At 50.5% G+C, this 10275-nt stretch overlaps 4 protein-coding genes across 4 annotated transcripts; 3 read left to right on the top strand and 1 right to left on the bottom strand.

The window, feature by feature from the left end:
- Window positions 1-359: 359 nt before the first annotated feature.
- Window positions 360-2607, top strand: arg2 (acetyl-CoA:L-glutamate N-acetyltransferase; the record flags this gene model as incomplete). Its single annotated transcript, XM_056711633.1, has 3 exons — window positions 360-413; window positions 470-616; window positions 679-2607. 3 exons carry the CDS (start codon window positions 360-362, stop codon window positions 2605-2607), a joined length of 2130 nt encoding a protein of 709 aa, XP_056570054.1.
- A 144-nt stretch (window positions 2608-2751) lies between these two features.
- On the bottom strand, window positions 2752-5134 carry N7489_005882 (Acyl transferase/acyl hydrolase/lysophospholipase; the record flags this gene model as incomplete). The annotated part of the gene is made up of 9 exons (XM_056711634.1): window positions 2752-3078; window positions 3136-3383; window positions 3437-3569; window positions 3630-3790; window positions 3871-4006; window positions 4059-4179; window positions 4236-4419; window positions 4544-4749; window positions 4794-5134. The coding sequence occupies 9 exons, from the start codon at window positions 5132-5134 to the stop codon at window positions 2752-2754; spliced, it is 1857 nt and encodes a 618-aa protein (XP_056570055.1).
- Window positions 5135-6183: 1049 nt separating this feature from the next.
- N7489_005883 (uncharacterized protein) lies at window positions 6184-6912 on the top strand (the record flags this gene model as incomplete). The annotated part of the gene is made up of 1 exon (XM_056711635.1): window positions 6184-6912. One exon carries the CDS (start codon window positions 6184-6186, stop codon window positions 6910-6912), a length of 729 nt encoding a protein of 242 aa, XP_056570056.1.
- Window positions 6913-8739: 1827 nt separating this feature from the next.
- Window positions 8740-10275, top strand: N7489_005884 (uncharacterized protein; the record flags this gene model as incomplete). The annotated part of the gene is made up of 1 exon (XM_056711636.1): window positions 8740-10275. The coding sequence occupies one exon, from the start codon at window positions 8740-8742 to the stop codon at window positions 10273-10275; it is 1536 nt and encodes a 511-aa protein (XP_056570057.1).

The following is a 10275-nucleotide window of genomic DNA, read 5'->3' on the forward strand; positions in this document are numbered from 1 at the left end:
TCAATAGAAGTACCCGTAGATTTTCCTATATCTTGGCCCTGCTGTGACACACAGCATGCAGTTGATCCATTAATATGTATCCTTATACGGGGTATCGCAGAAGAGAGATGAAGAATGTACAGGTAACTAGTACATCCATAACTACGTAGTCGTCAGATTAAATGCCTCTTATCAATCTTGGTATCCGCAGGCGGTGAGCTATAACCGAGGATCCATGGATGCGTCATATTATTTTTCTTTTTCCCTACCTTGGAATCTTCCCTCCTATATTGTATGTTATTCTTAATTCGTGAGATTGCTGCTCTTGCATTGGCGTCAACTGCTGGGGGAGCAATTGATCTCTAGGCAATCACTCAACCATGACCTCCCGAACGTTAAACTGGTCTCGAACGGCCAAATCCTCACTGACCGCGGTAATTGAATCCACTATACGCCAAAGCTGAGCATTCATTGACTAGAAGTTCTGAAGCAATATCTCGTTCGCCCTAATGATCCCATTGCAGTGCGCCCGACACAGGTGCTGAATGTCCGAGCCCAGCAAATCGCCGAGTTCTCGGGCAGCAGCGAAAGCCAAGATCGGCTCGGCCACCGCGCAAAGGAGAAATTGCTTGATCGGGTAGGTGGCAGATCACTTCCTTCTTCTTCCTTTCTATGCTAACGGTTCCATGTTTGGCTTAGGAATTCTTTCTCAGCCTCCTAAGCTCCGCATCGACTAAGCGCGAAGCCAAGTCGTACCTTGCTCGGTTGAAGGCCAGCCCCGCCAAATCGGGCCAAGAACCCACCGAGTCCCCGAAGGAGTCCATATCAGCCTCTCTGCCCTCCGGTGTCAATCTCGGCTCGTTCTACGGTGCTTCCAGGGCAGTGTACGACAGTCCCGTCTTCCGGCAAGATACAACCCCCACTCCGCGCGCGCAGGATATCCCTGAAAGGCTGCACTTGGCCCTGATCAAGATCACCACGCCACAATTGCTCGATAACTCTGTAATTAATGGAGTGGCCAAGACTCTGTCACAGCTCGTCCGCCTGGGGATGGCATGCTGCGTGGTTGTCGATCCCGGAAAGATGGACGGCCATGCCGGGCGACAAACAGCTATTGAGCAGGCAAATCGGATATCGGCGGCAGTGGATGAGCAGCCCGACTCACGGTCTTTTCGACTAGACTCGGCGTTATCTATATCCGAGCGTGGGTCTGGTTTACCCACGGTCCTGTCGCGAAAAGTGCTCTTGAGCGCCCTTCAAGACGGTCATGTGGTACTGGTTCCGCCCATTGCCTATACGGAAGAAAACCCACGAGCTGTCACGGTTTCAGCCAACGACGCTGCTCTTGCACTAACAAAAGAATTCGCGGGATTGTCCTTCAATCCAGACCCAGACGAAGACCCAGCAGTCACTGCCGAGAGAATCAGGAATCTGCAAAGGGAGGTCTCACTGGACCGTGTCATTGTTCTCGATGCGCTTGGAGGCATCCCGGCTTTCAAGGGCCCTCAGTCATCGCACGTTTTCATCAACATGGAGCAAGAATTTGATCAAATTAAAGATGAGCTTTCCCAGGTACGAAACTCTGTTTCTTCAAAACAGGGAACTTCCGAAGCCACTTACTCAACCTTGGAAAGCAACCCGTTCTCAAAGTTTGTCAATCGTGAGCTTGTATCGCCCGAGAAACCTACCGCACCTCCATCACCAGGTGCCGAGGTGATGGAGGAGGTGCTAGACGGCCACTTGGAGAATCTCCGATTAGCCCAACAAGCCTTAGCCATGCTGCCATCAGCCTCTTCGGGCATCATCACCTCCCCGCAAGAAGTTTCTTACTCAGCCCGTTCACCACAACAGGCTGCTTCAGACCTGTCGGCTGTTGGAACCCGTCGACAGCGCAACCCACTGATCCACCACCTCCTCACCGACAAGCCTCTACTATCATCCTCTCTACCCCCAGGCCGACGCGGTGCTTTCAACGGCAGCGGGTCAAACCAATTCAACCCCGTTACCTCCCACACGACCTTCGTCAAACGTGGAATGCCTCTCACAATCCTCCCAAACCCATATACAAAACCCTGGACAGCCCAGATGCAACCACGACTGGGACTTAATGACCCTACCATCGATCTCCCCCGCCTAGTCACGCTAATCGAAGACTCCTTTGACCGCAAGCTCGACGTCCAAAACTACCTCGAGCGAGTGAACAGCCGTATCGCCGGTGTCATTGTTGCCGGTGAGTACGAAGGCGGCGCAATCCTGACCTGGGAGACGCCGCCGGGCGTGCCAGACGATGGGAGCGAAGCGAGCGCCGCCCGCATGGTGCCATATCTGGATAAATTCGCCGTTCTCAAGCGCAGCCAAGGCGCCGGCGGTGTCGCGGACGTTGTATTCAACGCGATGGTGCGCACATGTTTCCCCAATGGGGTCTGCTGGCGTAGTCGCATGGACAACCCGGTTAATAAATGGTACTTTGAGCGGTCTTCAGGTACCTGGAAGCTGGCTGGTAGTAACTGGGCTATGTTTTGGACGACGCCCGGGCTGGTGGAGGATACTCAGCGCTTCCAGGATTATGAGGCTGTTTGTCGATCTATTCAGCCTAGTTGGGCTGATAAGAAAAATGTAATTGACTGAGGTGTGTATATATATAGAATGGAAAATCGGTGTTCAGTAACACTAACGATTCTCAGCGTCTTCTGGTGCTGCCCGAAATGTTTCTCACGAGACAGAACAAACCTATACTCTTGTAGAGACGTCCGCGAAATAAAACCGTCACTCTTAACCCCTGACTTTGAGCACCCGCTCCCCCAGATCGACAATTGACTGACCGCCCACAATATCCAAGACCCCCACTTCCACGTCTACCTCCTTTGACAGCCAATTGCGAACCTCAATATCTACAAGGGAGTCCATCCCATAGTCCGAAGCGGCCATCTTGCTATCGACCTCACTGGCAGATATGCTTAGCAAGCTCGACAGTTTCTCGATGGCGCCTTCAATCACTATCTGGAGTCTGTTTTCCGAGGCCTCATCCAGGGCCCCTTTGATCGACAACTTTGCAGAGTTGGGGTTGTTACTCTTGTGTCCTCCAGACCCACCAAGGCGCTAGAGATGAGTGAATTGGGGATAAGATAAGAAGGCAGGTTCTGATAAGTTGTCTACAAGGAACTGTTCGCAAGTACCAAGCCCCATTACAGTCTGCGGGCAGACACTCGAGGTTTGAGTATTGAAATGATCGGGCAAAGCATGGAACTCGTCCTGCGAAACAGCTTGGTTCTCGAATGCGGCTCGAAGGGATCCTGCGAATAGATTGTCTGTTCGTTCCGCAATGACACCAACATCAAGCGTATGGCCTAGGTCAAGTGAGGTTCCACCGAGGCCCCGAGATCGACGGTAGTAAGCTAGGGCGTCTTGGAACGTGTTACCTATGTTGTAGTTGCCCTGGCCAGTTTCCCAATGATACCTCTGGTTGAAGCCAGGTGGATGAAAAAGTCGAGATCAGTTGGAAGCACCTCGTGGCGGTTCCACGATCGGCGTGCCTTGGCCCTTACGCTAACTTCAAAGGCGGTCGATGTCATCGGTTCAAAGTCAGAATCCTGCGAATATCATTGGAAACCCCAATGGGAGGTTTAGAGCATCCCCAGGCGGAAACATACCAGCAATGTCATCGCGCCTTGAATGCAACCCCGGATAGGGGGCATTCTTCCTACATAAGGCCTGATGGCTTGATCCAAGGCAACCGAGTCACCAACGTCAACCCGAAGGACTTGCGCATCGCACCCTGTCTCACTCAATTCATTGAGTAGAAGCTGCGCATCTGCATTGCAACCACCGGATATGAGAGGGACAAGAAGTGTTTTGCCCCACGAGATGCCATCCACCGCGCTGCACTCCGACCGAGACGACCAAGACCACCGCTGAGCAGATATATCGCATCCTCTTGGAATTGACATGGCAGGAGTGTCCATGGAAGAGTCTCGACAAGATCATCACCATCAATGGTGAAGACCAGCTTGCCGCTGTGACTACCGGACTGGAGTTGACGGAACGCCATTTTCAATTGGGAGTACCTAAACGTCGTGAACGGAGACGTTGGTCGGAAGACACCAAGTTGCCAGAGCTCCATCGCCCCCTTGAAAGAGTTTATATGACCGAGCGGGATCATGTCGTAGGATGATGTTGGGGTCGCAGGCAGCAAAGGTCACACTGTGGAGAAAGGGTGCCATATCAAATCGGCCGTTCGGTTATGAAGTCACGTTTACCAATCTCGATAGAGCGACCACATGGGGGCCATGCATTCAAACGTGGCACGAAGAGCCTCGCCTGCCAAGGAGTTCAAGGCGACATCCACCCCTGCTGCCGCATGTATTAGAATCGACTCCCCTGTCTTCAAACGGGTGACCTCGACCAGACAGTGGAATACTGTGGCATAGATAATTGGGAACCCTGCAGCATGTTAAAAGCTCATTGTCTGGGGTATCGCAATAGCTGCATTCCCCACGGTACGAGCGACTGTTTGGAAAGTACCAGTGCAGACTGAGAGTGCGACTATACGTTGTCCGGGGCGTACGTAGCCTCTTTACATTGGGACCGGCTTGCGTGACGACTCCGGATGCCTCACCTCGAAACTTGGCTATTGGCACTTCACCCATAGCAGGCATGGCATCGAAGAAGTTCAGTCCGGTCGCGTGCACTCTATATTCGACTTCGTCGTCTTTTAGCGGAATCGGGTAGACAAAGCAGTCCTTAAAATGCAACCGATCCAAAAGGCCAGGGCTGTCTATTGTCAAAGACAACACCCGATTCGGCGAATCACCTACACCTGTGCTTTTGGGAGAGAAAGTGGAAAAGCTGTTGGCCATGAAACGGTCCAGGGTTTGAGTAAAACCAAGCGGTTGGTTTGGAGGGGCCTGATCACCGAAGCCCTATACTCGGCGCTGCCACTGTTCGTTTTGGCACTGGACTTGATTCTTGTTGGAAATTCATATCGATAGATTCTCGAGATACGTGTAATAGTTTCCTGGGCATTGTGTCTATGGCCTATCTCCAATGTGACGAGATTCTGTTGACGGAAGTCCTGCTCCCACCGCACAGTCCGGATGAGACCTGTGATAAGAGCAGCATTCGGATCTGATCGGTCATCTCCACGGACCCAGAGCATCCGCTCACAGGAGTTGAAGAGATTGAAGGTTGGCCATCTACCAGAGAATTTAAAATATTGAAACCCAGTCTGATGCATCTTCGGGCCTTAGTATCAAACGATCAACACGAATCTCCAATGCCCGCACCACCTTCTGGCCTAGAAAATTAGAAAGTTCGAAAGGGTAACAAGGTGATTAGCCAAACTTTTGCCATCGATTATATGCAGGGTGTACGTTCCCGCGTAAGCCAGAAAACGCCTCCCCGCCTCGGTAATTACTGTGTCAGATGCTGAGAAATAGAAGGCGTTGAAGGGCGGGCATCCAAATTTCATGACGGAGACATGGTTGTCTGCTGTATACACCAGTAACCCTGAGCGACCGGAGCCCAAGGGATGTTGGGTGTGTGTGCTAGTCGTGCTGTGTGTGTGTGTACTTCGAACGAAACTAGGTCCCACGACCCGATAATCATCTGGCGAACGGAGGCAGAGCACTTCGACTTAAGGAAATCCGAGACACGGAGGCATGGGTTGCTATTGGTCGGAATAGATAACGTGTGAATGGGTTGTTCATGGTGCATATGCTTGAATCCAAAATACTGCCTTCGCAAGAATTTGACGTATTTGAGATCCAGGAAAAAGCACAAACCTATCTTGTTGACTTGAACGGGTTGGGTTGTCCTATCTAGTGTACCCCCTTTAGGTTATTGTAATTTTATTTTCCCCTAGATGGGACAGAGACATACCATAGGCTTGACTGTATGAAATATCAAATTGGGCGGGATCTGCATTCACTTTGATATTGTAGCATCATCATCGCAGTGTTTACCTCCAGCCGTGAAACGTATCTATGCATCTCGCTAGATTTGTACGAGGATACTTTGCGTAGGGAAGGACAGTTTGAATCCCCGAATTCTTCGAGGTGCTTTTGGGAAAAGAGAATTATACTTATATAAACCACCTAGATTGTCATATAAACCAGCCCATCAAACATTCGTCGTCAAATAAGCAGCCATCCCGCTATCAACCCGGCCATTCCTCCCACCTTCATTTCTGTATCTAACTTCACCAACATGGGATCCAGGACCTATCCTCAGAGACTGGCAAATGCCCTTACCACTAGACGGTGGGAATATCTTGCTGTTATTTGTGGTATCCTCTGCGCCCTCTTCTTCCTGATCGCGTTGGCAATATCGGGCAATATCCCACCCACCGCACCATGGTGGGATGCGAAGCGTGTTCACGATCATTACTGGGCCCACGTGAAGGGTACCGAGGCCAGCAGCATATTTGTCATGGTTTCGGGGGCTCTTTACGTTGTCTATTCCGCAGTCCTCGCACGTCAAATTCGTAAAATCCCCGAAACCAACCCCATAATTGCCGACCTTCAACTTGCGAGTGCAGCAGCATCGTTCTGCGGTTTCATGATAGCTGCCATTGCGATGGGCCTATTGACATTCCGCGACTACGGCCCGGAGTTGACACAGCTGCTGAATGATATTTTCTGGATGGCTACGCTTTTATCGTGGCCAATCTTCTTGGTGCAGATGTGGACAGTTGCGTGGGCGATCTTCAGCGATAAGAGCCCCAACCCTGTACTTCCTAGAAGCATGGGTGTAGTCAACTTGGTCACTCCGATTGTCTTTGCTCTCGGAAGCGGGGTCCACATACATCATACGGGGCCTATGGCATGGAATGGTGGCCTTGTGTTTTGGCCTAGCCTGGTATTCTTTGGATTGCAAATCAATATTGACTTCTGGTATATGTGGAAGAACCTTCAAGCCACATGTGATCTTCCATAGGAAAGTCTTTCCCGCGTCATCTGTTTCAGAAACATTGTTAGGGCAACCTGACACACAATTGCAGACAATGAAGACCGGCAATTGGTGTGGGCGCGGAGGTAATTATTAGTGTCGTGCAAGGCTAGAATAGTTTTGTTGGGATGATAGGGAATAATTATGGGAAGTATCAGTTATAAGATGTACTGAGTGGTGACACGTTGACGAACAGAGTAATGTGCATTAAACTTCACTCGTTTTGTGAAAGGATAGTCCTATCATTGCTCATTGTTGACATGCATGGTCATGCCTTTATGCCTTTATCTCTTTGTGCAGACTGAGCCTTTGCTATGTCAGTTTGATATGTCAGTTTGCTATTTCTTTGTTAGTACAGGCTTCATATACAGCCTGCTTTTCCATAGATTCATAGTATGCATCTTCTTCCCGATTTTCCCTCCATACTAGTTCGCACTAGTAGTCCCCCTTCGTAGCCTCAACACTCATATAGTGTACTCCTTATATAAAGACAGTTATGGAGGATTGGACTAATAATGTAAGATATCTTTTCTCTATGGCGAAGTCGCTGAAAAGTGTTGAGATCATGGTGATGTCCAATCATCTGTTTCTGTCTAGCCTCAACAATTTCAATTCGCCCAACTACGCCGAGTAGTGCACCTGTACTGTTATAGAATTGGAGACCAGTAGACATAAATTGAATGAGAAGAGAATATTTTCCAGCTCAAAACGGTAACCGTCGAGCAGAGAGGCCTTTGAATTTCAGGAAGAGAACAGAACGGGATCTCGACCGGGCCGTGACAGTAACCCGATTTGCCGAATTGGTTCCAAGGCCTTCTCACCAATCCCGATCTCGGGGTTGCTCTGTTCCTCTGCCCCAATTTGTTGTTCGGTCAAGTTTCGGGAGAATTGTGGAGAAGGCCTCCCGTCCTAGTATTTCGGCTCCACGTACGGGATACACCTGGGCACATTCTGCGTGGACATAGCCTTGGTTAAGAGAAATCCCAGAGACGCGTCGGAGGTGGTAGAATCAAAGTAAGGGTAAGACCGCGCTTGCTCTCACATGATACAATGCGGTAGAAGTGACCTCATGTTGTAAGCGAATATATGTACGAAAAGAAACAAAAACTTATGGGAAGACGGGGGTCATAAAACCCCGCCCAGAACACCCGGATTACTCCGATTACCCCAGTTTCCCTCCAGGATCGGGAATCCGTGCAAGCCTGACTAGACTGGCCCGGGGAAACTTTGACAAAATATCGGCGACATTTCGTTTCGGGATTGTGCTTGGCGGCGGCCCGATCACGTTTCCCGAAGTTTTGCTGCGAATATGTCGGGTTGTGGTCCGATCCCTCTCCTATTTGCTTTTATTCGTCTATGTTGTATATATCGGCAATGGTGCTTTAGTATAACATTTTGAGGATGTGCTAACTAGAAATAGTGAAGTCTACCTACATGTCGGTACTTAGGTGACCTTGGAAGTAAACCCCTGTGAAAACCTTGGAAGCCTCTGCTCCGTCCAACCTTGGAAGTGCGCGAATAATGGAAGGAACCCCACATTATAGTCAAATTTGTTCTGGTATACACGCTGATTGGACAAAAAGAGCACCAAGTGGTTCTATTAAGTGGAGACTCGGTGCACGACCGTGGCCCAGTACGGAGTACCCCATGGAGATTTTACCCCGATATGCGGGCCTCCAGGTTGTTCAATAAATTTCCTTCGGGTATAAAATATTCGTCTCCCCCGCAAATTGACCCGACTCCTTTGGATTTTAGTTTTCTTGTGTGTTCGTGATATATTGGTTTTATTCTTTTTTACGAACTACTCTACCGAGCATGGCAGGTCTTCAACTCAATATCGACTGGAAGTCGAATCGCCGGGCCATCGCCTACTGTCTGGTGGCTGCCATCGGTGCCCTTTGCTACGGTTACGATACGATCTACTATACTGGAATCCAGGGTATGCCATGGTTTGCCAAAGACTACGGAGAGAAAAACGCAGATGGTTCTTACTCGTTGGGAACATCCTTCCTGTCGCTGTCTGCGAGTATCATCTATGTGGGGGAGTTGGTCGGAGCTATTGCTGCTGCTCCCATCAATGACTTTTTCGGTCGACGTGCGGTGTTCCTGTCCGCCTCTCTTTGTATTGTCGTCGGAGCCATTGTGCAAGTGTGCTCATTCGGATCTGATTCAGTCTTCTATGTCAGCCGTGTCTTGATTGGTCTAGGCGTCGGGCAGTTCACCGCCACTTGTCTGATGTACATTGGAGAGGTGGCACCCTCTGCCATCCGAGGTCCAGCTCTCATGTGCTTCCAGTTCATGCAATCCATCTCGCAATTAGTCGGAGCCTGTGTCAACCAAGGCACGCAGAGTATTGCCAGTGCTCAATCCTACCGCATTCCCATGTGCCTGCTCGTCGTTCTTCCCGGCGTCATGCTTCTGTGTCTTCCTTTCACACCGGAAAGCCCGGTTTGGTACATGTACAAAGGCAAGCGTGAGCAAGCGATCAAGGCCCTCCGCAAGATCAACCGCAGCTCCCGCGACTATGACCCCTCTGCGGACATCCAAGCCATCGATGACCAAGTGCAAATGGAGCGTGAAATGGCCAAGGATGCTACCTGGCTCTCGCTCGTCACGGATCCCATTGAGCGCCGCAAGCTCTTCTACGCCTGCGGCGCCATGTTCGTCCAGCAGATCAACGGTATCCAGTTCTGGTACACCTATGGCGTGGTGTTCGCGCAGTCGATCGGCGTCGCGGATCCTTTTACTATTAACACCATCATCTACGTCCTGCAAATCATTACCGTCGGCGTAGCAGTCGTTCTCGGAAACAAGATCAAGCGCCGCACCAACCTTCTCCTCTGCTCAACGGGTATCTTTGTCTCCCTCATCGCCGTCGGCGGTCTCGGCACCACCCGATCTCCAGAGGGCACCTTCGGCCGAGGTATCGGCATCGGCATTGTTGTCCTCGCCTATGTCAACATTATTTTCTACAACTTCTCCATCGGTACCCTGTCGTACTCCATCGCATCGGAAATGTCCGTCGGCCGCAACAGAAACAAGATCACCGCCTGCGCCATGGGCGTCTTCTTCCTCACAGTCTGGCTCATGGTCTTCACCAGCCCCTACATGTACTATACGGGTAATTTGGGCCCGATGATTGGCTTCGTCTATGGCGGAACAACCCTATTTTTGCTAGCGTATTCGTGGTTCTGTGTTGGTGAAACCGCGGGTCGCAGCAATGCAGAGATCGAGAGGCTCTTCCAGGACAAGGTTCCCGTTCGCCAGTGGGCCACCTATGTTATTCCTTCCGATGATGTGGCAGTTATGAAGAAGCAGGGCACCGAGGATGAGCAGATTGAGATGGCATGA

The sequence above is a fragment of the Penicillium chrysogenum genome (genome assembly GCF_028827035.1).
Source record: "Penicillium chrysogenum strain IBT 35668 chromosome Unknown utg000002l_segment0_segment0, whole genome shotgun sequence".
In the NCBI taxonomy this organism is placed as follows: domain Eukaryota; kingdom Fungi; phylum Ascomycota; class Eurotiomycetes; order Eurotiales; family Aspergillaceae; genus Penicillium; species Penicillium chrysogenum.